Below are 27932 nucleotides of genomic sequence, written 5' to 3' on the forward strand. Positions count from 1 at the left end.
ATTTTTCACTAAAGGCATCAATTCTAGCATATGAAGCATTTCGATATAAAAGAACAACCAAACAATCAAGCATAGACATTAACTTAATCTAACAATCAATTCATCAAATAACTAACAAGCAATATTAACACATAATAAAGCTTAACACCAAAATAGACATTTCACTGAACAATTGATATACACAATTTAAAGGTAATTAAAGGTAAGGGTAAGAAATGCTCATTTAAATGTAGAACCAATGGCACCCAAAATCTTAAACAAGAAAGAAGAAATAAAATAACAACAAAATAAAATCTTGTAACAATCCAAAAATTAGTGGTGTCAGAAATTATTGTTTCGGGACCTTGTTTTCATAAATCAGGCTTGTAATTATTTAATAGAGATATTTATGGAGCTATTGTACCATTGAATTGAATTTTAGATAGGTAATTTAGTCGAATTAGTGATTAATTAAGGTTCAGGGACTAAATTATAAAAGTCCAATTGCTATAGATTTTTAATTAGGAAATGATTTAAGGACTTAAATTGCAATTAGTTAAGGGATTAAAATGGAAACTAGACCAAATTAAAATGGATGATAGTGGATGGTGATTTAATAAGCCATTAGTTTATTTAATTAAAGGTTTACGTTTAATTAATCAAAATTAATTAATTAATTTTAATTAAAAACTAAAAAAGGTATATATATATATGAAAAAATAAAGGTATGAAAAAGAAATAAAAACCTTGTGGAAGCTTTGAAAACATTCAGCCAAAATTAGTAAGTTCATTTGGGTAATTTTATTGTAATTTTTGTAGGTTCAAGGTCATAGGAGCTTGATTTAGGTCTCCTGTACCAATTTCTGAAACTATTAAAGTTTTAGAAAGTTTCCATGGTTGATTTCTTGAATATTTAGGTATGAAATTGATAAAAATTGAGTTTTATTTAAGGAAAAGGCTAAATTGTAAAGCTTAATTGATAGTTTTGTATATTAGGGTCCAAATTGAATAAAATGTAAAATTGACAGTAGAAATGAAAAATAGGAGGGCCCTAGTGAATAATTGTGAAATCATATTTTAATCTGAAGGTCTAGATTGGAAGTTATGCTTGTCTTGGTTTTAAGGACTAAATTGCATAATTTGAAAAATAGGTATGAATTTGAAACTAAATGTGATTTGATATGGAATCTGATACTGTATTATTATTGATATATTATCCATAACTAAAGATAACGTAGGACCGTTGAGAGCAAAAGGAAAGGCGAGAGTCGATAACAAGTGATGCAAGCTTTCGATTTGTATTTCTATGATTCAAAAACTATTTATTTTTTGCATGTTCATGTTAATTTGCATAATATAATATTGAGGTGATTTTTTAATGGATTTTTAAATTGAATTGTTTCGATTGAGATTGAATATCGAGACATGGATTAAATTGAATAAAATAGAAAGTTGTATGGCTTAACTGATATAGGAAATTTGTATGAAATTGAGCTAAATTATGTTATTTTATAGCTTAACTGATATATGATGAATTAATGTTGAATTGAGAATGATGGGATGTGAATTGAACTATGTGATGAAATTGGAAAATTGGAAAATTGGTTACTCTATTAACTATATAGGTTTATACTTCGGTATATTTGATGATGCACTTATGTGCCAGTATGATTACTCAAATTTATCCGATGATGCAATTACATGTCAGTGTGATTGCTTCGATTTATCTGATGATGCACTACGTGTACCTATCACACCCTGATATGTCAAGTTTAAGTTGTAATGGTGATTGTAGGTACTAAATTGAAAAGCTTACAAATTGGGCGAGTTCTAGTGGAAATAAGAGAAATTGGTGAGCTGGTTGTGGAAAAGTTGGATTTCAACCTTGGTTCCGTTAAGTTTTAACTAGGAATATATCTTAGTGGGAGACATGGTGATTATGGACATGTACACTTGGCTATTGAAATTGTGATCAATGAAGGAAGTACGAGAGTATTATATAAAGGTGAAACATTTCTCTCCGGGCTATTCTTTTCATTTTTTTAGTCTTCTTTCATTTTTTTCTCTGGTTTGTTCTATAACAGCCTGTCCGATGAAGTCTCTATATCGTTATTTGGTATTTATGATACATTTTTTTTTTTTTTTTACACTATTTGGCGAACTCTTAGTTTTTGCGGGTTTTGTGGTTTGGCGAACTTTTCTGTTAAGTATCTGCCCATGCTTTGGGCAAACTCGTTAAGTTCGTAGTTGTTTAGATTTGTTTATTATTTAAGTATGGTAATTTGGTTAGCTAAGTTGAGATTTAGTTAGAAAAAAAATTAGACTACTGTAGATAATAAGACTTAAATTATGTTAAGTGCATTTAATCACGGGAACCAAGAGTGTTAGTGGAATTATTTGATTTTTCCACTAATTCTTCTTTTCGAGCTTAAGTATATAAAGATAGTGGTGGTCTTCCTGAACATTTTTACGTTTTCTTCTTCTTCATTGATTTTCTCTGAAAACTCCTTAAAAACCTAAGTTTAGAAAACCTCTTTGAAGTAAGGTTCGCAATATTTAGCTAACTTCTACGTTAGTACCATCTCAATGGTAATTACTGATGAACCCTAGGTTACCCTCTAAGTCATTTACGTATTTCTCATTCTGCATGCATGATCTTCTTGATTTTGGATTGAGCGTTGTTGATTCTTGCATGCATGATTAGATTTGATTGATTAATGATCTGATATGTTTAATTATCTTTATTTTAGCTCAAGAAGTTAACGAATGTCTAAGTAATAAAGGCAAAGGACTTGCTTTATAGACTTGTGTTAGAGTTTCTGGTAAGTTCCTTTTTACTCCCATGTGTTGTAATTTTCTTTATTTTATAACTTGTGTAAAGTAAGTAATCCTCTTTTGTAACGGATGAAAGATGTTGTGTGGATAATGGTTATCCAAAGTCTTCAGTTTGAGTACAGTCTGTTGTTGATATAAAGTAAGCGTCATTCTTCATGCTTAAGCCACTATCATCTACTTCTGGTATGTATGATATAATATGAATTGATATGAGGTGATGGAGATAAGGAGATATGTTTATGTAGCTTCCGGTAGGGAAACTATGTTGCAAACTGGATTGGGATATCACAATAAAACATGTTGATCTGAATGAAAATGATATGAGGAGTTAAGGGGGGAATGTATATGAATAACACTGAATGATATGATTCTGAATTTTGGGTATGTGGCTAGCATGAGAATGGATTTGTCTGAGTTAAGTTGAGTTGGCGTACAGTATACACCCAAGTGAGCAAGTTGGAGTACTGATTCTGTTAGTGTTCTGTATACGTAATTGGGCGTACTATGTGAATGTGTGTAAATGCTTTAGAAAGGTTCAATTGTACTATCAGTAATGTTATGTATGATTTTCTTTGGAACTCACTAAGTTCGTATGAACTTACTTTGTTACCTTTTCCTTCTCAAGCTTGTTGATTGAAGGAAGGCTTTGCTGCTATTGTGAGCTGACTGCTTTGTTTTGTATCATGCATGACTCGTGGGGTGGTGCATAAGTGTATTTGGAAATTATTTGTACTAAGAACTTTTGTTTTGATAAGACTCTGTTTTATGAGATTTCTACGAAGCATTAATACTTAGTTTTTAAATTAATATATTATGTTTAATGAAGTTATTATATTTAAACTTATACAAAGTATGGTTTGTATATAATTTTTTAAATTGTTGATGTTTTCATTCAAACCTTGGTAAAGTAACAACTAATATATGCCTTATATTTATAATTTTGTAAGAATTATATAAAGCTTTAGCCAAAATGTTTTAAAGTTAATTTGATTTTAAGTAGTGACACACCATATTCGGATCCTATTATAGGGTTAGGTTTGGCGTGTTACACGTTCTAGAAGAAAGAAGGGTTAAGAAGCATTATGCATGGAGGGAAAAGACTGAAATGATACAACAACAAAAAATGCATTTGATTGAAATGGTAAACTTTGAAGATTATAATGTTTTGGGTTTGAATCCTGTTATGTGCAAGTGTTTTTTACGTTTTATATGAAATGAAAAAATTACCATTAAAATAATATCTATTACTTATTACAAATGACAAACTTTTGGTAATTTCATTATCGAGTTGGTAACATAATTAAAATTAACATAAACTTAATAAAACAATTAAATATAGTAATAGATACTAATAAATTATTTTAATGTCAACTTAATAATATAATTAACAATAAAAAATATTCTCGTTAATTCAAAAATTCCTCCATAGATAATTTAATAAAAATATTTTACAAGAAAATTAAGAAGATGTAAATATAAAATGAGAAAATATACAATTATAAATTTATGTTTAAAAACAAACCCAAAATGTTTTTCTCTTTACATTTCCTTCTTGCCCTCCACCAATATCACCTATGTACCTTGCTTTATTATATAGATTTATTTCTCTTAATTATGATTGAAATAATTAAAGAAGACATTGGATCAAATCATAGCTGAAACCTAGAAATATAGGTTTATAAATGAATAGAAATTAATTTTGTTGGGGAATCTTTCATCAATTAATTAATTCCACTGTTGACACTGGTCGGAAACTTTGAAAATCAACACGATTTATGGAATCAAAATATGAACAGAAATACATATATATTTTTTTATGGTGTAAAAATAAATATTTTTATTTAATAAAAATATATTTTTTAAATATCATATAAAAGTTAGTAATTAATTTTTTTAGCAAATATTTGATATATTGGTAGTATATTATTTTTTATTTTCTGTCTTAAAAAATTGATTTATGTCAACCTCTTTCTGATTGTAGAGTCTAAAAACTCTACTGATAAAATGTATCAAATAATTTCTCAACTTTTATTTACTTAAAAAGTTATTGTTTTTTTAAAAATAAAGTTTACTTTTTTAAAATAAATCAGAAAATTAAAAACTAAAAACTACACAAGTAAAAAAATCTAAAAACATTAACCCAATCAATATACCAATAATCTAGATTCGAAATATTAATACCATAAGACATAGTTTCTTAAAACATAAATGGGATATGTAAGATCACTTACTATAAAGTTGAAAATTTTTATTTTCTTTATCAAAAAATTCCATTGAGAATAAAGCGGATATTTCTCGAGAAATTAGTTGCAGAATAGACCTTGATTTTTGGCTTAATTGGCGATGCCTAATTAATTCCAAAAATAAAAGCTCAGCAATTTTTCTAACTAGTACTACTATGCCAAACGGTGTCGTCACGTAAACTCCTTTCGCCCATACGCCGGTGATTGTGCCCCCACTGGCAGGCAAGGGCATCACTTCCCAGAAATCAATAATGTCAAAAACAAAGGGCAAAATGGGAAATTCATAAACCTCGGCGGGAATAAGAGCCGTTGCTCATTAGACTTGCCCAATTTGGCGCCAAAAGAAAAAAAAACACTCTTCACTCGGTTTCGGCTGCCCGTAAATATCCGGGCAGCTAGCCGCCCTTCTTTTCTCTTTTTCACTTCACAAAATCAAAGCTTAAATATTAATATGAGCTCCTTTCTCTCTTTTTCTATTTTTCCCCCCACTGATTCAAAGCTCTCTCCTTTTCTCTTATTCCATTTCCTCTGTTTTTGATCAAAAACTCATATTTTTTCTTGTTGATTTTAGCCCAAGTTTTAAAAAACCCCATTAGCTTTTCCCCTGTTTTCCCTCTGTTTTCTTCCATTTTCTCACCTTGGGTGTCTTTTTATTGTTTGTTTTTTGCTTCAAAATCCCCTTTTTCGTGATAAAAAAATGGGGTTTTCGAAAAAATCACAAGTGGATGGAGTACTAGATTCGGAAGGGAAAAAATGGGTAATAGCGGGTATTGCTATACGGACATCATTGAAGCTAATAAACACAAAGCCAAGAGGAAAACAAAGTGGAGAAGATGACGGTGAAGAAGAAGAAGAAGAAGCTTGTTCAACGACTCCAACTTCAAAAGAAGCAAGAATACCAGAGAAATTACCTTGCCCTCCACCGCCAAGAAAACGCAGGCCTCCTTTAAGACGCCATTATAATGGAGTTAGAGACTTCTTTACACCTCCTGATTTGGAATCAGTTTTCAAGCTCCGCCATGTCGAGAAACCTATTTGAGTTTGACATTTTAGAGTAAAGTTCGTGTGTGTTTAGCATTCTAGGGTTTATGTTATCTTTTTTTTTGGGGGGGGGGGTCTTTTTTTGCATTAGTAACTCCTCTCTAAGCAATATAGTGGAGAGGGTTTAAAAGGTGTACAAAGATATCATATATTTATGAAATAACTAGTGTAGTTTAAGTTCATACTTTATTTCTTGCTTGGTGCTTGTATGAGACTGGTTTGGATTATGATGTTTGCTGTGTTGGAATTGAACCTTAAAAAATGGTGGTGAATGGCGAATTTCTTTTTCTATTTCTTTTTTGATGTTATGCAAATGAAAAGATTTGGGATTTTTTTGAGGGGATAGAATTATTGGAGGTTTGTGTCATTCAAGTTTAGCTACAGAATCTTGTACCATTTAACTTGTAAGGAAAAAAACAGGTCTAGTGACTGAGCAATGGCCAAACGTGCCTTCGAATTTGCTCCATTAGCAGTATAATTCATCACAAGTTTCTATAGTGTTGGGTCATCAAATTCTTTTCTCTGTTCACTGATCAGTGCAGGGCTAGTTGCAGGCTCTCGGTAAATGATTGGCATTAGATATTTTCAGTAAAAAAAAATGTCAAAAGATGACATGGTACCAAAACAAAAATTTCAAACTTGAAATTAAACTCGGAGCCTATTTAGCACTGTTTTGTTATTTGAACTTGCCTCAAAGTACCTCTGCAAATACCATCTTTAATCTCTGTACGTGACCCACTTCTAACCTGGCTGGAACTTCATAGTAAACTTGTTAGGGTTTAAATATAGACTGCAACACGAGGTTACAAATATTTTAAAATTTTATCGTTATTCGATATTTACCGTAATCTTTATAAACTGATTTAAGGTAAAAATGAGTGGTGGATTAGAATGAATGTGGTTTTTGACAACGAGAAACTCCTTTTAACTCTTTCCTTTAGGCTTTTCGTTTGGAAGTAATATCAAAGTACCATTCAAACTTGATAATTAAACTTTCCAGCTAATAAAAATCTTTTGTCTCCATGCTATATGGCAAAGACAGATTTAAAAAAAAAAAAAAACAGAACAGGTTTCAAAAGTCTGGTGGATTATATATATAGATATGTAGTGTTTTAACTATCGGAATTTGGTGTTTTCCAGCTTTTGTTAAAAAGAAAACCATGGAATCCAATGCCAGGGCTTGTAAGCATATATTTTTTTTCAAAGCAATTGATGGCTAACTACAGATAGTGAATAGCGTGGATAAGACTTTCAGACATGTTTATCATTAAAAAAAATCCATAAATTTGGTTGTAATGGATTAGACATGAAATCCTATTATCCTCTCCATGATCTAAAAGAAGTAAATACCTACTAAAATTTATTAATATAAAGGACAAAAAAAAGTGAGAGTTTAGGCTTATTTATTGAATATTAACCAAAGGCTTATCTAGGGATTAGCTTCCTTTATTTAATGAAAGCATATGGTAGTAATTAAGGTGTAGAAAATATTTTGAGGTCTGAAGTTTGTCAGATTCTACACATTTTTCACCCTAAACTTTGTAAATAAAATTTCACATGAACTTAGCTTGATTGTATTAGGTTTCTTTTACTTAATTTTCTTAGGGGTTTTTTCCTTTCTGTCTCTGCATGGGAAACAGCATGCATATTTTTTTCCTGCTAGCTTTTATTTTCCTCAGGTGCTGTATCACATACGTATTTCAATACAATTTCATATAGTGAACATCTTTCAAAATATTGAATCCAGCGTAGAATCAATGGCTTTTAAAAGGGTGTCTTTTAGGGTTTTTTTTTATCTTTTAATTTTTGACAATCCAAAATTCAAAAGAAAAAAAAAGGGACTTTAAAGAAAGGGTTTCATACCCAAAAGAAATTATTTCTTTATGAGCAATGAAAATTATTTATATAATTTGGGTGTATTTTGTTGATATGATGTAAATAAAAATGAGCTAAGAGGAAGGGAGTGAGTTGTGGTATTCGAATGTGGTGTTACCAAATCTTAGTTGGACAACTTGATGATTTATTTATTTATTTTCTTCCTTGTTTGTGGTGGGACCAATAATAAATAATAGGACATTTGAAGTTCATTTTTAAAACATATTCCCCAATTCATAATTCATCAACCAATTGGTACGTTTCTTTAATTTTCTTCTCCATCAATAATAGGAGCTAGATTGACCAAATCCTACATAAGATAAAGTTTTTCCCACCATAAATATTGTTTCATTAATGTTTTATTAATTCCAATAGCTGAATTGTTTTTTCCAGCATAGCTTTTTTCTTATCCACCAAAAATATGTATATTTTGAATATACTTTTGATAAATTATAATCGAATCGTTATTGATAAGTATTCCACTAATTTTATTTTAATATTAAAACTAATCTAAAAATGAAATTATAAATTAATATTGAGATATGACTATAAACAAGTTCTTCAAGTTTGAAAAGCACCTAATTAACTCAAACCTAAGGGCTAGGGCTTACCAATTATATACGTCTATGTTTTTATAACCTTGTAGAATTATTATTATTATTATTACTTCATTGTTTACAATATTTAACCTAGTGAGTTGAAATTAAAAGTATAACTAATACTCAGTGTCAATGCAAGAGGACGAGGGTTCAAGTGCATTGAAATGCATTATTCTCTTATTTAAGGGTTGAGAGGAGCTATGGATAGTTCTAAGTATTGTATATATATAAATTAGCAATCATGATGCACATTCCTAAATATAAAAAATATTTAATATATATTTTAAACCTTTTTAACAATAATTGCCTAAGGAAAAAAATTATTTTTCAAGATGAAGTGTTAATAAAAAATGTTAATATAAAATTTTATTTTATTTGAATTAAAATGGAAATAAAGGTAATTTTTTTAGTATTCAACCATTTTATTATTATCAAATTCAGTATTTAATTTTGTATAAAAATATTTAATTTTTTTAAAATATAAAAAATATAATTTAAATTCAATGTTAATAATTTATTATTAAAAAATTAATAATTAATTTTATCAAACTAAAATTAAAATTGTTGATAGGTGAAATGTTGGATCATTGACTTTGAAAATTTTATTTTGCAAAGAATTGAGATAATTAATGTTAGAGAGAAGAGAAAGAAAAGATTGTAAATCAAAATTAAATAGAACAAAGGAATCCAATGTAAATAATAAAAAATAAATAAAAACAAAGGGTAAAAGAGAGAGACATGTACAGATGGGCATAGCCAGGAATCCTAAGAGCGATAGAATTTTTAAATCCGTAAAAAAGAAGAAGAAGGAAATATAAAATTAATAATCACAGCAGTAGTACGCTTCTTATTTTACAGACCAATCATCGGCTTTCATTTTGGTTTTCACGCGGTTTCATTTGTTTATTTATTTTAGTTAAGTGAGTCTCCGCCCGGCCCTCTCCTTGGCTGCCCCGACTGCCCGGCCTTTTCTGTTTGGCGGGAAACTTGCCCTGGCTGGAAATTTTAGGGTTTCTTCCCTCCAAAATTTAGCCACAAATTGGGGGGCTATATGACGGCCTAATCCTGATAGGAATATTTCAGTGTTTAAGCATTTAATCCACTAGTTTGACTTTTGTTTTCTTCAGGTGATTGGACTTTGGTGGTAAGATAAGAAGTAAATTATTATAATTTCTTCTGGAGAAAAGTTTAAATGAATTCAACTTGAAAACAATGGTCTCCGGAGATTGGTAATATTTTTATGACTTATTTTAATTAATTTTGGTATTTTATTGGTTATTTTTTTTATGTTAGTATGACAATTGTTTAATGTGTGGGAAAATAAGTTAAAAAGATAGAAGATTTGACATGCAACACTCTTAGATTTTAGCATTATTTTATTTAATATTTGTTTTTATTTGGAAATATATTTATTTAAGAGATCAATTAAGACTAGATTTACCTTAGAGAGCAAGGAAAAACTTTTTGGTTAGATTTTTTATATTTTATCATTGCATTTAAGTTTAGGGTTTTATTTTTTTATTTGACTTTCTAATTTTGTTTCTAGTTTTCTCTCTAAAACCTTTTCCCCCATGGGGTTTTTTTCGAAAGCTCAAACTTTTTTTTTCAACCTTTTTGATCTTTCTCTCTCATCTTTTAAGTCTTAATGGAAGTAGATAAAAATTACGATGCATATTATTGACCGCCTCCGAACGCACTAATGTTTAGAATGTGAATGCTGCAACTAAATATATGAATTTAAGGTGGTGTCCGTAAGTATACATGTCAGGTTGTAATATAGTTTTTACAACAGAATCGATAAGTATTTTGAGGATCATACTTAAAGGAGGCGAGTACTAAATTAAAGTTAACCTAAACGCAAATAGAATTAATTAGTAGTGTTGTAACACCCCTATACCCGGTTCGACCCAAAGAACTTGATATAGGAATATTATATTTGGTGCCAAAGTGATTTTGGCTAATCACTAATATATTTGAACATTAAAAAAAATAAAGTTTTCATAACTTATATTTTAGTCCCTACTACTTGGAACACACTTGATTTTCCTAAGTACATGCCATTCTATTCAAAATTTTGAAACATACCCTCTTGGTACTTGGAGATGTGATGAGATCAATGCTCACAACCTCAATTACAACTCTTCAAAATCACTGTACCTACGCATTGAAAATAAACGCGTTAAGTCGGTGAAGACTTAGTAAGTACCCATGATATTTAAATTCTATTAAATTTCTTAATTTCCAATATCTCATCTCTTTGTTTATTTATCATATTCATTTGTAACTTTTTACTTATTTCACAATTAAGTCCTTAAGTCCTCAAATCAACTTATAAAAATTACTACTCTTTTTATACATGTGTCATATTTCGCCATTTAATGCAAATTTTCATGATTTTTTCACTATTTCTTTCACAATTTATTTTCAATTCAATATTTCAAACATGAATCAAATATAAACCTTTACCTTGTAACGAAAATTGTTTACCTTTTTAGCAGAGGCCCAGTAGACTAAACAGAACACTTAAGATATACGGAACTGATACAGAGGTGCATAATTATGTACTATTAAATAGAGAGCACTAATGTGCTAATAATCGGAGAGCACTAATATGCTAATAATCAGAGAGCGCGCTAAGGTTCTTTAATGGCATGCCACTAATATCCTAATAGTTCTAATCTTGTCTACTTGGGCAAATTATATCATGCACACATGTCACTTTTACACTTTTTGCATAAAGCTTTTACATACTTTACAGTTTAATCATTGCACCAATAATCCGTATACTTATATCTTCACTATCTTTAATACATGTAATATATTTCTAAATTCATTATTCATCCATAATTCACTAATAATCTTTATCATGTACTTCACATATCACTTCTATATATTTTGTAATTTAATCCTTAGCACAAAATTTCATGTAGCAATATATTTTACTTTTAATAACACATATAACATAATTCAATACTTATTAATATTCCAAAATTCACTGCAACATCAATGTTTCTCATTCTAAGTGTTATGCACTTCACTTTTCTATTTCTAATATAAAATTTTCCAAATTTACGATTTAACCCTTAATTTCCACAACTTAGGAAATAATTGTAGTTTGGATTACAAAATTCATATATTCTTTTATTTTCCACTATATGCTTTATTATCAATATTTCCTTGTAAACTTTTATAACTTTCCTATTTAATCACTTTTTTAAAAAAATTATCTATTCACTATTAAGTAATTTTTCTTTGACATCTCCCTTAATTCAAATAATTAATTCCACTATCTCATTTTCCACATCAAATTTCTACATATTTCACTTGTATTATTTTCACCACATATATTTTTCAAGTCTTTCAATTTAATCATTGTTTCCGTAAAATTTCACATTTTCCCATAATTTCACTTATCTAATACTTTGTATATTTTTGCTAACACATAACCCAACTATTATACTTTTATTATAATTTCCTCATTCACATAAGAAATTATTTCACACTATATATATTTTACTTAATTACCACTTACTTTACAAAAATCACATTTTAATCCTTAAACAACAAGAAAGTTCATGGGTACTTACCTCTTTTCTATCAAATCTCTTGTTTTTCTCTTCTCCTACCACTTGATTCACTTACTCAACTTCTCTTTTCATCAACATGTCAAAAACACAATATTTCCTCATGAGAAATCTTTACTTTAACACCATTTTTATGCTTTTGTATCACTACTAAGCTTAAAATAACATAAAACCTTAACATCCATACCTTGTTCTCTTGAAACCAAACTTTAACTTGACTTTCTCTCCCCTCCAACTTCTATTTTCTTGAATCTAACTTGATATTCTAGCTCCCCATAGTCTCCTTAATATTTTTCTCTCTTGATGGCTATGGAAATTCTTTTGATTTCTAAGTGAAAATGGTGGATTTTTGGTAAAAGGACCAAATTGTAAAGAAAAGAAAATTTCTTTCTTGCTTTTCTTCTTCTCATGTTACAAATCAAAATGTTAATAAAATAATATTTATTTATTTAATCTAAAATATCACCAACATCATCATTACTCTTCAAAATTATGTTCCTTGCTAAATGACCATTTTAACCCTTATGATCCTTCAAAATTCCTCCATTGAATCATCACTCATTTTAGTAAATTTGTGATTTAACCCCTCATACTTTTTCACTTATTCAATTTGGCCCTAATTATCCATTTTCCTTACTTTCTAGATCCTTCCACCCTTAAAATATTTGCACTATTAGTCTTTTAAATTTTTCATATTTATACTTTAACCCCTCAAATTTTGAGTATTTACTCTTGGATTACAAAACTTCTCACTTTTAATTAATACATCATAATATACTTTCTAAACAGATTTTATTGACATAACTCAAACTTTCCCCTTTTTTTTTTTCACTTTATTTCCTTATTTTACTATATCAAAGATAATATCTCACTTTCTTACTATAGCAACTTTCAGGGTGTTACAAGTGTAACACCCTAACCTGTCTCAATTGTCAAATTAGGGTTACAAAGTATTACAATACAATCCAGAACATTTAACTTCATATAGAAACAATGATTCAAATTTAATACTAACATTCAAATACGCATTTCATTTATAGCATAAATGCACATACGGGCCTTAAACCGAGTTTATGGGGCCTTAAAAATAGTTTGGGAACATTTAGGGACCATTTTGAAACAAAATAGTAAATTTTAAAAAAATTGAAAAATTTTGAAAACAGGGGTCATACTGCCGTGTAACATAACCCAGACCATGTGGCTAACCGTGTACAATTTGAAATATGGGACACACGACTGTGTCCCAACCCGTGTGTCCATCCATGTGGATATTCGAAATAAGGTCATGCGGTCGTGTTGTAGGCCATGTGCCAAACTGTGTGTGTATTTGAAGTTAGGTCACACGACCATGTCGCCAGGCCATGTAACTCTCTGTGACTGTGTGGTTCATCTTGCACTTAAAATTTAAATGATACATAGTTATGTGGTGTGGTAGTGTGTGGCACATGGCCGAGTGACAGTCCGTGTCCAAAGTCGTGTGCTTCTTAAATAACCCCTAATGCAAGCCAATTCAACCTCAATTACTTGGGCACCAAACCAAACTAATTCCACACGCATTCATAAGGTTAAAACACGTTCAAACACACATAAATAATGTCAAATCATTCATCTTATGTGCCTAACCAATATGTCATCATTTGACACCACAATTCATACACAAATCAAATCAAATTCAATATTTCAAGTTCACACATTAAACATATACCAAACATACCAAATAATCATTTCAATAGCATTCCATTCTACCATAAGTTACCTACTTTAAAAAGGGCATACATAAATGTCCAACATCAGATAGTTACACCAACATTTACAAAACAACAATTAAGGACATTTAAACACAAATAAGCTTGGCACAAATTCAAGACATACCATGTTGCCAAGATAGCATTATGGCCTTATTACATGCCATTGATAACCATTAACAAAAATAACCAAAAACTACCAAAATGGCGAATGGATAGTGTGATTGTGCTCCGACAAGATTCCATTCGTTCAAGTTTTCCGATGATCTACAGAAAAGAGAAACAAACAACTAACATAAGCAATTAGCTTAGTAAGCTCGTACAATGAAAACTTAACTTACCAACATATTAAGTCTAAAACAACCAAACATAATTTCATTAGATCATGAGCATACTTTTATTTCCTATACACACCACTTCACAAGGTTAGTAGGTGTATCAATGAACATATGAATTCAACCAAATCATGGAACATATCATAATAAGCATTTCAATAAATATATTTCATCCATCATATAATTAAATAACACCCTTTTCACTTCAAGTACACATATCAACAATTTCCATATCATCTTTCCATATCATAGATCACTTCATATACATACATATTTGATTTAAGCTTTAATCACCCGTTGAACCAAATGAAATACCATCGGATACTAGGGAAATGCTCACACAAGCTGTGATTGTAACATGTAACCGTATATGCTCACACGAGCTATGAAATGGGCTTGCTCACACGAGTTGTGGGTCAAGATGTTAAGCTACACGATGCTACTCACATGAGCTATGAAGAATCCGCAACAAATGCAAGATCTCAACCATCGGTAGGGCATCCGAGACCAGCACCCAAAACTGTAATAACCCCTAATAACATGTCATTTGTATCCTAAGTATTCACGAGGTTCAAATGGGACCATTGTACATATCCAAATCCTTTAAATGCATTGCATTATACCATTTGAAACATACTTCCATGAAATGAACAATTTTCAAACATAATCATCAATTTGATTATCATTATGATTTAATCTATAAACAATTAAAATTATACAAAGCACAACATTAATTAAATGTTCATCCAAAATAAAAATTAACAAGCTTAAACAATGTACGAACTTACATCGACTAAAACAGTTGCAAAAACAAAGTTGACAACTAGTCTCAAACTTTAGCTTTTTCTCAATTTAAATTCGGTTGATGCATTTCTTGATCTAAATAGTAATTTCATTAAATTAATACCATTCCAACACTTAAATAAATAGTTTTATACAATTAAGCCCTTCCATCATCATTTTACAAAAGTACCCCAATATTTTACCTTTTATGCAATTTAGTCCCTGGACCCGAAACTTGCAAAATTACCATTTTTAGCTACCAACCATGCTAGCCGAATTCCTTACGGCTTCTAACCAGCCCATATTTATCTCCAATTCACCTTATTTACATGAAATTTTACTAATTAAACAATTTAATCCCTAAATAATAAAATCACTAAAAATCACTTAACAAAATACTTATATTTAGCTATTAAAATCAATAATCTATCAACTAAATTCACAAATACACCTACTCATTCATGTTAAGTCCTTAAAACTTTAACATTTTTATGAATTTACCCCCGAATTAGCTAGATTAAGTTAAAACGACAACAAAAACATAAAAATCATTAAAAACGGAATCAAAATCACTCACATGCACACCAAGGTAGCTTGGCTGAATGCTTCACACCTTTAGCTATGGCTTTTTCAGTTTTCAAAAAAAAAAAAGGAAGAAGATGATGATACTATTTTTATCATCTTTTGATTTTATTTACAAATTACTTAATTACAAACTTAACCTTTAAAAATCATCAAAATTACACTAAAAACCAAACCATAACCATCCAATAACTAATGATATGGTATTTTTACCCATTAAGTCCATTAGTTTAAGATTCCTTAGCCATTTAATACTTTTAGCTAATAAACATCATCTTTTGTAACTTTTACAATTTAATCCTTTTTACTTAATTAACTATTTAAACCTTAAAATTCTTAACAAAAATTTAGTATGACATTAATAAATACTTGTAAATATTAAATTAATAATGTTTACTGACTCTCTTGTCAGAATTGTGGTCTCGAAAACACTATTTCTGACACCACTAAAAATGGGCTATTACAAGTAGTTTAAATAAATTATATTATGACAAAACATAAAAGAAAGATTTTAGGATTTCTATAATCAAAGAAATAAAACTGCATAAATAAAAGGGACTTCAAAAAACTAATTTCTAAACTTAATCAAGTGTAGACATGGGTGATTAGCTCACTTTGGTGATCATGACTAATTCCTATTTCAGGGTTTTATTCAATCAACTAGTCACTACCCTAGCAGAATCTCTCGATCTTCCACTAAACTAATGAGTCAGTAAGAACTATTTATCTCTCGACTTCACAGTTCAAACCGATTCGGGGCTAAGGTGTTCACGATAGATAATACCAATTTTGGGTTAATTCACACCTAAATGACTTCCTAGGGTCATCAAGCCTAGGGTTTAAGTTCTTCCTCTGCCAGACAACTGATCTACTAAGAAAACCTTATATAACATTTAATTAATCACACCTCCACTTACTAATCCCCCATTAGAGGATTAGTTTCTCCTGGAATCTATAAACTTGATAATAAATATATGCATAAAGAGTAAACCAAGAATAGAGTTTAGAGAATTCTATTTGTATTGGATAGATGAAGTGCAGAAAATCCATTAACGTTTGATCGCATTTACAAATCATGTTCTCCGAAGAACACAAAATAGAAAATAACTGAAAATAAACCTAAGGCCTAAAAGGAAGGAAAACTGAAACTAAAATTATAGAAAAAAACTTAGAATCTGAAAAACTGTCCTTAAACAAGTGCTAAATGAGCCTATTTATAGAATTAGGGTAGTCGTCGTCCTCAACCCTATCTTAACTAACGTTCTCATGTTTAATTTCCATTGTGCGGATCAAAACACCCCCAACTCGTAATTAATCTTGTACAGTGTCGGTGTCGCAACACCCTAATGTTTGTGTCGTGACATCGAAGACAGTATGCTCAGGTTCAGAGGTGACTTCAGGGCTGTGTCATAACATCCCATTGTTGTGTCACGACACCAAAGGCAGACTTGAAATTCTTGTATTCTGCTCCATATGTTGCGACATAAAACTCCCCGTGTTGCAATACAATGACCAAATTTGAGTTCCTAAGCCTTTGAACTGTCCTCTACGCACTTACTAAGTATGTTAGCTCGCCTTTAGGCCTCATTCGACCCCTAAGGTCAATAAAGACTCAAAATACACTTTTTATTGAATTTAAACTATACTAAGAAAATATAACTAGTGTATACTAAAATTACTAGTATTCAAGCTTCTTAAATATGAAAACTAGTTTAATCTGTTACACCGAATTACGATAGATCAACCTCCCCCACACTTAAGTGATTGCTTATCTTCAAGTAAAGCAAAATAATAAAAAATTAAATGACGACCTTTGAGCAAGTATGGTACAAGGATTAGTTTTGGAGTACATAACTAGGCATTTTCATATTTACACATAATTCTGGCACGATATATATACAACTTACCCTTTTTAATATCAAACTCCTAAGTTCAATATATTACAAAGTATATAGTAATTAAGGTTTTCAACTATATGCATCCATCAATAAATCATACAGGTAATTTGATTATCCTAGCAGATTAATACAATTGTTTCAAGCATATGCATTCATGAATAAATTTACCTAGGTCACATAGGACTTTTTGACTTGTAACGTTCTAAGGCTTAGGACAGGTATGAAATTTAAGAATAGAAAGCATCAAAATAGTTTCCAGCATGAAAATAGTTTGGCACATCGTATTGTTCCCTATTCTCCCCCTAAGTAACCCTTGCCCACTCACCACCTTATTTCTCTTTCTCTTACCTTTCTTATTTCTCCACATAGAAAGTTGCAACATAATACAACAACTACAACTAGCTCATGAGTTTTTGTGCACTAATGGTTGAGTTTTTCTACCATTGTGACTTCATCACCTTTTGATTTTTTTCAACACATCTCACTCACAATGCTTTTGTCTTTCATGTACTTTTTCTACTTGTTTTTCTTGCTTTTTTTTTTGAATTTTTCTTTTGTTTTGCACATTTTGGCTAACCTGTAATTACTATATCACATTGTTTCTTCCTATTTCACTCTGTTTTTACAATATCTGTCTTGATGTGTCTACTTAACCCTAAATACGTATGGCCAAACATTTATATTCATGCAGTTTAGGATCAAATAAAAATGGTAAGTACAAATAAAAGAGTTTTGAACAAGGATTAGGCACAAAGTGGAGATTCGAAGAAGAATTTGGGCCTAAAATGTAGATTTCTTTTGTCATTGGACCCCGCTAGATATTCTATTTTTTAGATCACTAAGGACAATGATATAAAGCAACTGATGAACCCCATTCCTCTAGTAGGAATGTTATACTAGAGTTATATGTCGACTTCATCGAAGAGGAGAAGGTGATCTGAGCTTGATTAGACCGTCTCCACTAAATTCCATGTCAGATCAAGAAGCTGAAAATCCCACCACATGGTTGTACGATGGATTCACATCATTCCTGCAAATCTCATACCAAGACCCATTAGAATCATCATTAGTGATGAGACATTCATCAGTTTCACCCCTCGATTACTAGGGTGAGAGATAACTGGGCGTATTTGGTCATCGAGCCTACGACACATCCGCACGATATTTTATCAATGCCTTTGATTTTAACTTAGGCATGTCAATGTTCAACACTAGTAATACTCACATGGGTACGCTATCAAGTTACTGGGGTGGGCCAAACAAAAGTGATTTTAGGGTTGATATCAAATTTACAAGAACGGATGGTCTACTCTAGACAACCTCTACCGGTGAGGGCACATCTAACCCTAAACTTGCAACTGGAGTTAATAACGAGAAGGGAGAAGAGAACGAAGAGGTTGAAGAGGACAAAGAAACAAATAATGACCTAATAGAGGAGGCGAGCCTCGATGGTGTAGAAATTGTAGTAATTTCATAATCGGATCCCATTCCTACTAGACTAGAAGACGATGGATCTGGCAGTGAAGCTTCAGACATTGTTCGATGGGATGAACCGAGTTTCACGGCATACGAGCCCCCACCCCATATGCAAACTCTCAATCTTGCTGCTGAAGGAGGTTTAGAATTCAAAGACCTTCCTCATAGAAGACTAAGGCATGCGACTTCGTTAACAAATTTAGGCCATTTAGAGGTTTGGATGGAGTTTGACTCCAAATATGCTTTTGTAGCTACAGTCAAGTGGTATAACATACAGCTTAGTGTCAACTTCACCATTACATGCTCCCGATCCGAGAAATATGAGGCGAAGTGCATAATGCATGAAACATGATATCTATGGAAAATCAAGGCATCTATTAGGAAGAAGTCAGCATTCTAAATGATCAGGAATTTTACTACGTTACATACATGTGTTATAGCTAATATGTATCACGGTTAACAATATCGACTCGAATTCTCACATTTTTTCTGACATTCTATTAAGTATGGTTACCCAATTTATTGTTTTTCAGGTATGTTAAACAATCATCCAAAATTAGATTCGGACATGATATCTAAATTTATATTACACATGGTCAAAGCGAGTCCTAAGATTCTAATATATGCTTTGATCGCATACATCCGTAGCAATTTCGATTACATCGTGTCCAACCACAAGACATGGTTGGCAAAGCAGAAGGCGTTGGAGAAGTTGCATAGTGGATGGGAGAAATCCTACAATAAATTGTGGAAATGGTGTCAAATACTGGAGCGGTACATACCAGGTTCCGTAACCGAGCTGCAAACGAAGCATGCTCATTATGGCGATCCCTTGGTCTCTGAAAAAATAGTTTTCCACATTTTTTTACTTTCAAGCAATGCATAACTGCATTTCTGTATTGTAAGCCACTTGTCCAAATTAACAAAACATTCTTGTACGGAAGATACAAGCATAAGTTGTTATTAGCTGTTGCACAGGATAGTAACCGAAGAATCTTGCCAATAGCTTTTGCAATAACTCTGGAAGAATCCAGTGATGACTGGGATTTCTTCCTAACCTGAGAAGGCATGTTGTGTCGTAGCCTGATGTGTGCATCATTTTCGATAGGGGCACTGAAATACAGCCTGCATTCGACTATCATTCAAGCCTATAGGATCGTACACACCATAGGTATTGTTTGTGTCACATATGGTTTAACTACATTGGTCAATATCATAAGAATACAGAGCGACGACATGTCATTAACATGGGTACATTGTGCATAGAATTGGTTTCCGGTAAAACAGTTTAACATATACATTTGGGTCACTTTTCTTGAATGCATTATTGATTGCCATCAATTGGGTATGATCTCATCCAACATCGATTCTATAAGATGTTAGAAAGACTACAGACTATAAATTGAAAGGGCGTGAAGACCTCGATGGGATACCGAAGAAGCAATAGACACAGTTGTATGACAGAGGACTACGATACAAACACATGACGTCGAACCTAGCGGAATACATTAACTCCATACTGAAAGGGACGCGTCATTTACCGGTAACCTCAATGGTCAAAGAAACGTATTTCTGATTAACAGCCTTATTTCTGAAGTGAACTGAAACATACGTGGGACAGATAAAGGGCAGTAACGTTTGGTGCGAGTCAATGCTAAAAGATATTGGGGAAAATGTAAAGATCGCAAACTCAATGACTTTAGCGTGTCATTCGTGACAAAATCTAATATTCCAAGTTAAGCAACCTATAACACCCCCAACCCGTATCCCTCGCCAGAATCGAGTTACGAAGCATTACCAGAAATTACAGATCAAACAGACAGAAATCTCAAACATTTTATATCATCAAAACAAGTCATCAAGCATCGTTTTAATCCAAATTATAAACTCTCAAAAATAGATCTTATAACATCATTTACAATCAAACCACAAAATAACTAATATTTAGACACTCTAGGTACATGCCGACACCAAGAAATAAACATCACCATATTTAAGTTCGGGATCGTTGTTTGATGCTGAATCAGCGATCAAACTTAAGTACTTAACCTGCGCACGGAAACAAACCATACGCTGAGTATAAACTCAGTGGTATTTCTATAATCCGAATATTTTAAAAAATAAAACAATAAAATATGTATAATAAAATGTTAAGCACAATTGAACATTTAAAATCACACAATACTCGATTTTCATCACTTGCTATATATAATACCTTTCCATAATTTATTCACGTATCATTTAAACAATGACACTATCCATTCCACAATCAATTTATGAGTATATAACTCATATATTCCATGTATTTACAACATATTTCACATTCTATTTTCAGTTTACTATCTCATATTCTTATTCTTAGCCCAAAGTAGATTTTATAGAACACACCGGATATACGGAACAAATACAGAGGTGCATTGTTATGCACTAATGAATAGAGAGCACTGAAGTGCTATACAAAGAGCACAGATGTGCTAATCAGAGAGCACTAAGTGCTAGTAATCAGAGAGCACCAATGTGCTAATAATCAAAGAGCACCAACGTGCTAATAATCAGAGCGCGCGCTAAAGTTCCTTAATGGCATGCCAATAATATCCCAGTAGTTCTAAATTCCATCTACTTGGGCATTAAAACTGAATTTTATACATATAAAAAATAATTCAATTATCATATTTGCACAATTTCACATTTACTCATATATATTCATAATATATATTTCACTTTAATTCAACCAATATAATTTCATCACATATCAAGACAATCCATTTCAATTGTAAAAATAAAAAACAATAATTCTCACCTCAATCACTTGCCATAACACTTAATTAAAATTACAACAATTAACAATTAGATTCGAATTATGGAAATACAAACCAAGAATTTTGAGCTATTCGACGTCGACTATATTTTTCCCCTTTTTTAGTCAAGAATTTCGGTACGACGCTAGCTACGGAATTAAAATAATTAAAAATCATCAATACAACACCATTCAATCTCACATTAAATATTTCAATTTTTACTCAATATTTGCCTAAATTCCAATTTAGTCCCTGAATCGAGACTAACTTTTATTCTCAAAGCTAATTTCATATTTTCATTCCATTCCCACTTTAAACTAATTTAACTCTCTAATTTCACCAGAAATTCCTAATTTTGAAATTCTCTCAATTTAGTCTCTATTAATTCAAAACTTATGTTTTATTTTGCAAATAAACCCTTTACTAACTTCTAACTTGAAATCCAATCTATTTAACCCCTAATTCATCAATTAATTCAACATGAACAACATCTAAAAATTTACTAACTTTCAAATTTTCAACTTAAATCATGACATATTTTGTTCTAGAACTCCAAAAATTCAAAAATTATAAGAAAAGGGATTAAATTGACTTACCAAATTAACTTTGAACATTGAAACCCCAAATTTTCCTTTTTCTTTTTCTTTCTTTCTTTCTCCCCTGTTTCTTCTCTGTTTTCGTTTTTCAATTCTGTTTCAATTCTCTTTTTCTATCTTTTATTTCTTTTATAATATAATATAATATAATATATAACTTAACTTTTAAGTAATATAATAATAATAATAATATATTTTAACTTTAGATTTTTTTAAAAAATCTACTTATGCCGCCTCAACTTTAGAAAAAGGCATAATTCCCTATTTGGTCCTTTTAACTTTTCTTTAATCTTTAATTAGACTTTTATCTTTATTGCAATTTAATCCTTTTTAATCAATTAACCATCGAAACGTTAAAATTTCTTAACGAAACTTTAATACTGCCCTAATGACACTCCGTAAATATTTATAAAAATATTTACGGCTCAGTTTATAATATTGAGGTCCCGATACCTCGTTTTCGACCCAATTGACCTAATAATTTCTTTTAAATCACAAAATTCACTAATTCAAAAATATTTCTAAAATCACACTTAACTTATAATTATTAACTAATAAAATTTTCCAACTTTTTCATCGAATTTAATGATCTCAAATCACTATTCTGACACTACTAAAAATTGGGTTGTTACACAACCCCATAGACCCAACCATGGAGTTATCGGTGGAGCGTACCGTATAGACTTGAGACAAATGACCTGTGACTGTGGGAGATTTCAAGCACTTTGTTATCTATGTGCACATGCAATTGCGGTATGTTCCTTGGAACGTAAGATTGCATGACCTATGTTGATGAAGTTTACAAACTTGAACGCGCGCACAATGTTTGGAAATCTGAATTCCCCCTATCTCGAATTAACGCATGTGGCAGCCTACTTCACACGCTCCTTTCGAGTTGGTATCGGATAAAAACTCACATTGCAAGCCGAAAGGTCAATTGAACTCAACTCAGATATGAGACAATATGGATATTCAGGAGCAAGGAGACACACCAAGGTTATACGATTATTGTAGGCACTCAGGACATACGAAGCCAACATGTCCACATAACCCGGGAGCATCGAGAAGAAGAGCTAATTAAAGCACTAACTAATGCAGTGAAAACACTAACTTATTCGTTTAGTCATGCCATTTCTCTGTAAAGTGTAAGTTAATATTAATTATTGAAGTAATATATATTACAATACACAAGCCAAAGTTTTAATTTTTTTTTCGTACTGACATTCTATTCTTTGTTTTCTCAAAACATTTGGGTGAATAAATGGAAGAAGAAAAACTTAAATGAAAAAGTAACAAAAATAATTGTAAATTTTAAACTCATAATATAATATGGTATAAAACAAATCAATTTAATAAACAACTTTCGTATATTGTAAATAAATGTACATTTGGGATCTAAAACAAAATATACAATTTGGGAAAATTAGAAAAAAAATTTGAAAATTGAGGATTGGGAATATAGGATGGAATAATGAGTATTGAGTACTTGGTTGAAAAGAACAAAGTTTGGAGGGGTTTATATAGGAAATTTTATGGTTGTTGAAACCTTGTAGCTGTTGGAAAAGTTACCATTACTGTTGAACTCTCTCCAAAAACAGCGTAGATCAGTAATTTTTTTATAAAATCAACATAGTATCTCAATTGTTTTTTTTCTAGCATATTTATATAAATTAACCTTTTTGGGACCTAAATAAGTTAATTAATGATTCAAGCTTATCATACTAAAGTATGTTATTTTTATTATTATTTTGCTTTGAAAAAGTTTTCAAATATATATGGTTTCAAATTTATGTGCTCCAACATGAAATTAATTATACTGTAACAATATTTTATTTTAACATGTTTAATTTTTTAAGTTAACTCGAACAATTTCACTCATTTCGATTCGACTTGAATTTCATTTAACTTGACTCAATTCGAGAAAATTTCAAATCGAGTTAGGATGATAAAATAGGACTCGTCAACTTGATTAACTCGAAATTTTTTCACTCAATTCGACTTGATTTGGTCGAATGCTCACGCCTAGACAACTCTGATCATCTTTGAAGTTAATAATGATTTCATCAATCTTAGTCCCTATACTTTTCGAATTTTGAAATTTTAGTCTTAGCAATTAAATCTATTTGGTTAATTTATGTTAATAGTCCTATATTATGCACAAAGTTGTATATTTACTCCATGTTCTCCAACTGTATCATTCTTAGTTGCTATATTTTTTTTAATTTCGAAACTTCAATCTTAATGCAAACCTTGAATCTATTAACTATTTTTTTTCAACTATTACGTGAAAATAACAAGCTGACATAGCATTACACATGCAATAATATGTTTAACTCATCATATTTTGAAAGTAACATAATTTGATGAATTTAATAGTTACCATTTGACCATGACTAAAAAGTTCAAATTCTAAAAATTCAAGGATTAAAAAATGACCAAATTAAATATAAGTACTAAATCCACAACTTACACAAAATACAAGGTCTAATATGAAATTTGACCTTAAATGTTCAATCTAAAAGTAGTGTCAGATTAAATAAAAATATTGAATGTAAAATGTAATGCAGTGTCTACCTTTTGGGTTATATTTATGTTATTGTTTAATATAATTATATATAAAATTTTCAAAATTAATAATTTGTATTATTTAATTTTTATTCTTATACATAACTTTCAATTTTTAAAATAAAAAATAATACATACTTAAAACGCATTTAAATTCATATTCACTTTGTTGTTATAATGGTAACAATTCATGAATTAAAATTTAATAAGGATATAATTTAAATTCTAAAATATTAATATACTTGTATTATTTTTTATTTTACTTATGTCTCTTGTGTTATTAATTATGAGGTCTACTAATATCTATACTATATATATGAGCTGAAGCCTATGTTGGTCCCATTAATATGTAGGTTATAAATGGCCCAATATCTTTGGGCTAAAAGATTCAAAATCATACACTATTATATTACACTTGAATGCTTTAATTAGAATAAACTCAATTCAGTTCCCAAATAGAAGAAAATTCTAATTGTACAAGCTTTTCCAAGAACATCATAATTAGATAGAAATTTCGATGATGTTGGTTCCAACAGAACATGAATAAATGGCATATATAAGATGATTCTTCAATCACAGTTCATGAACTAGAAGTTACCTCTATAAATTTATGACAAGCCCATGTCCTAGCTATGTCTGAAACCTTGCTCTCCTCAATCACAATTTGTTTCATCTGGGGGCAATTCAAGACAAAGAACTCCACAGCCTGAGCTCCAATCCCAGGACAATTCATAATATCAATACTTTGCAAGCCTTTGTAGGTCTTAGATATGGTAACCATGGTCATACTTGTTAGCTTCCTGCAACCTCTCAACTTCAATTCTGTCAGATGATTGCAAGAAACTAGCATAGAAATCAACTCCTTATCAACCAACATTTCATTATAAGACAAGTCCAGTTTCCTTAACATCCTCAAATTTTGTCCTAATGTAGCTAGCAACCCTACTTCTCGATCGACAACGTCGCAGTTTATTAAAGCCAATTCTTCGAGTGTGGGGTTCAAGGCAACCCCAAGAATGTGCAGACCTTCACCAGTAACCAGACAGCAACTTTGAAGCCTAAGTGTTAAGAGACCTCTTAAATTCATAGCAATGGCTAAGAGGTGATCATTGTTGAGGTCTAATGGCAATCTAAGGTCAAGTTTCTGCAAATTACACCTGCAAGTTGTTATGAATTCAAGCAAACCCTCTCTACTACATCCATCATAGATCAGTAGAGAAATCAATGAAGCACAATTCTGAGCTAATCTTAATAGAACTCTATCGATTATACTCCTACATTTCCTTAACTCTACTTCTTCAAGACCTTCCACACACCAGATAAATGATGCAAATGACTCTCCATCACCAACACTGTCACAGCTCCTCAGCTGTAATTTTTTAAGCCTTTTACAGTTCCTCCATAGCCAACTGATACCCTTATCATCTGCCTGAATTCCTGATACACAGAGAGTTTCTAACCCAAATTTGACATCCAATTCTTCATTTAGAGACAACTCAAATTGCTTATCTCCATCATCAACACCATCAGTTGAGCATACATGTAAACATAACTCCTTTAAGCAAGGAAACGAAACAACCCAGTTGAGAAAAAGAGGTCTAGATAATGAAGCAGTAATTGAAGTAAGTTGGGAACAAGATTTGGATAGAGACAACAAAGACAAACAAGAAACAGGGCCAGCTAAGAACCTGAGGTGATGCAGGTTAGAACAAGAGGAAGAAACAACGAAAAGCACGTTGTCGAAAAAGGCAGTGGTGCTTGAATTGTTGTTGGAAGAGGTGGAATCGGCTGCATCAGACAGAACAAGAGAAAGGAAAGAAAGAGAAGGGTAGTGAGAAAGAAGAGAAGACAAAGAGAGAACCATAGAATTGTGTGGAAGCAACTTGAGAGAAAGAGATGCTTTTGAGCTTCTATAAAGGTTAAGCCAACGCTTGGAAACTAAAGAAACAGATAGAGAAGATGGTGGGGTTGATGGCAGCTTTCTGAATATTTCTTGCAGTAGTTCATCACATAACATGTCATCCATGGTCTCCTTGCTGCAAACTCTGCAAACTTCAGAGGTTAGTTGTGAGGCTTTGAGTTCCTGTGATGGGTATTGACAAACTGACTTTGTGGCTGTGATTTAAAGGTTGAATTGAATGTTTATTATGTGAGAATTTTAGGTAAGCACAGATGGAAGCCCGTGGAACACATATTGTTGTTGGAACTAAAACAAGCTTCTCCTTGGAAAACCGGAACCAGAACAGACAACTCTTGAACATTTGAGACTTGGAAGTTCATGCATTGGGGGAATATGGCTTCTTTTTTATATTCATTTTTACTAATAATATTAAGACTTGATATAATTTCTTTTAGAGAGGAGTATTTCAAAGCAACTTTTTAAAATTATTAACTATTTCATTAATAGAATATTAATATAAATAATAATAAGACTTATATTGATTTTCTTGCATTGTTTATTTGTTTTCTTTCTTAGTTAAATTACCTTATTAAACAAGCAGAAAGATGATAACCATTGACTCCACCATACCATTAAATTATTCTGACTTGACTAACAGCTTCAATTGATATTTTCTAAAAAAATAATCACCTTATCTTATTTTTCACTTAAAATTTTATACTTGGAGGCAAAGGAATATAAACCTATAAGTTAGCTAAGAGTGTTGTTTTTTTTCTTTCTGAATTAAGCGACTTCCTTAATATATGTTTATTAAGAAATATATGTTTATATTCTAAAGAAATCTCAATATCATTTCTGAAAAGATTATTTTTTTTCCTCAAGAGTGTTTTGGATTTACTTTAGGCTTGAGCAAGAGTGTTTGGGTATTGACTTCCACGTCACAGCAACCCTTTTTTGTTTTGGACTCCTCGTCACCCTGATGAACATTTATGCCAAAAATAAAAGTAGAAAATAAAATAAAAATTAAAGTTAGGTGCTTCGATGTATTCATGGAATTTTCCTCACAAAGTGACGTCATTTGTTGTTATTTTATAATAG

General features: G+C 31.0%; 2 protein-coding genes across 2 annotated transcripts; one reads left to right on the forward strand and one right to left on the reverse strand.

The window, feature by feature from the left end:
- The first annotated feature begins 5396 nt into the window (after positions 1-5396).
- On the forward strand, positions 5397-6350 carry LOC107925994 (cyclin-dependent protein kinase inhibitor SMR6). Its single transcript, XM_016856762.2, has one exon. The coding sequence runs from the start codon at positions 5755-5757 to the stop codon at positions 6094-6096; it is 342 nt and encodes a 113-aa protein (XP_016712251.1). The 5' UTR covers positions 5397-5754; the 3' UTR covers positions 6097-6350.
- A 19004-nt stretch (positions 6351-25354) lies between these two features.
- On the reverse strand, positions 25355-27296 carry LOC107925989 (F-box/LRR-repeat protein 4). The gene has a single exon (XM_016856756.2). The coding sequence runs from the start codon at positions 26958-26960 to the stop codon at positions 25515-25517; it is 1446 nt and encodes a 481-aa protein (XP_016712245.1). The 5' UTR covers positions 26961-27296; the 3' UTR covers positions 25355-25514.
- Between the last annotated feature and the right edge of the window lie 636 nt (positions 27297-27932).

The sequence above is a fragment of the Gossypium hirsutum genome, chromosome D04 (genome assembly GCF_007990345.1).
Source record: "Gossypium hirsutum isolate 1008001.06 chromosome D04, Gossypium_hirsutum_v2.1, whole genome shotgun sequence".
In the NCBI taxonomy this organism is placed as follows: domain Eukaryota; kingdom Viridiplantae; phylum Streptophyta; class Magnoliopsida; order Malvales; family Malvaceae; genus Gossypium; species Gossypium hirsutum.

Bases quoted from the DNA above. Each gene is read 5' to 3' on its own strand.
- LOC107925989 (XM_016856756.2), bottom strand. From the start codon at position 26,960: ATGGATGACATGTTATGTGATGAACTACTGCAAGAAATATTCAGAAAG.
- LOC107925994 (XM_016856762.2), top strand. From the start codon at position 5,755: ATGGGGTTTTCGAAAAAATCACAAGTGGATGGAGTACTAGATTCGGAA.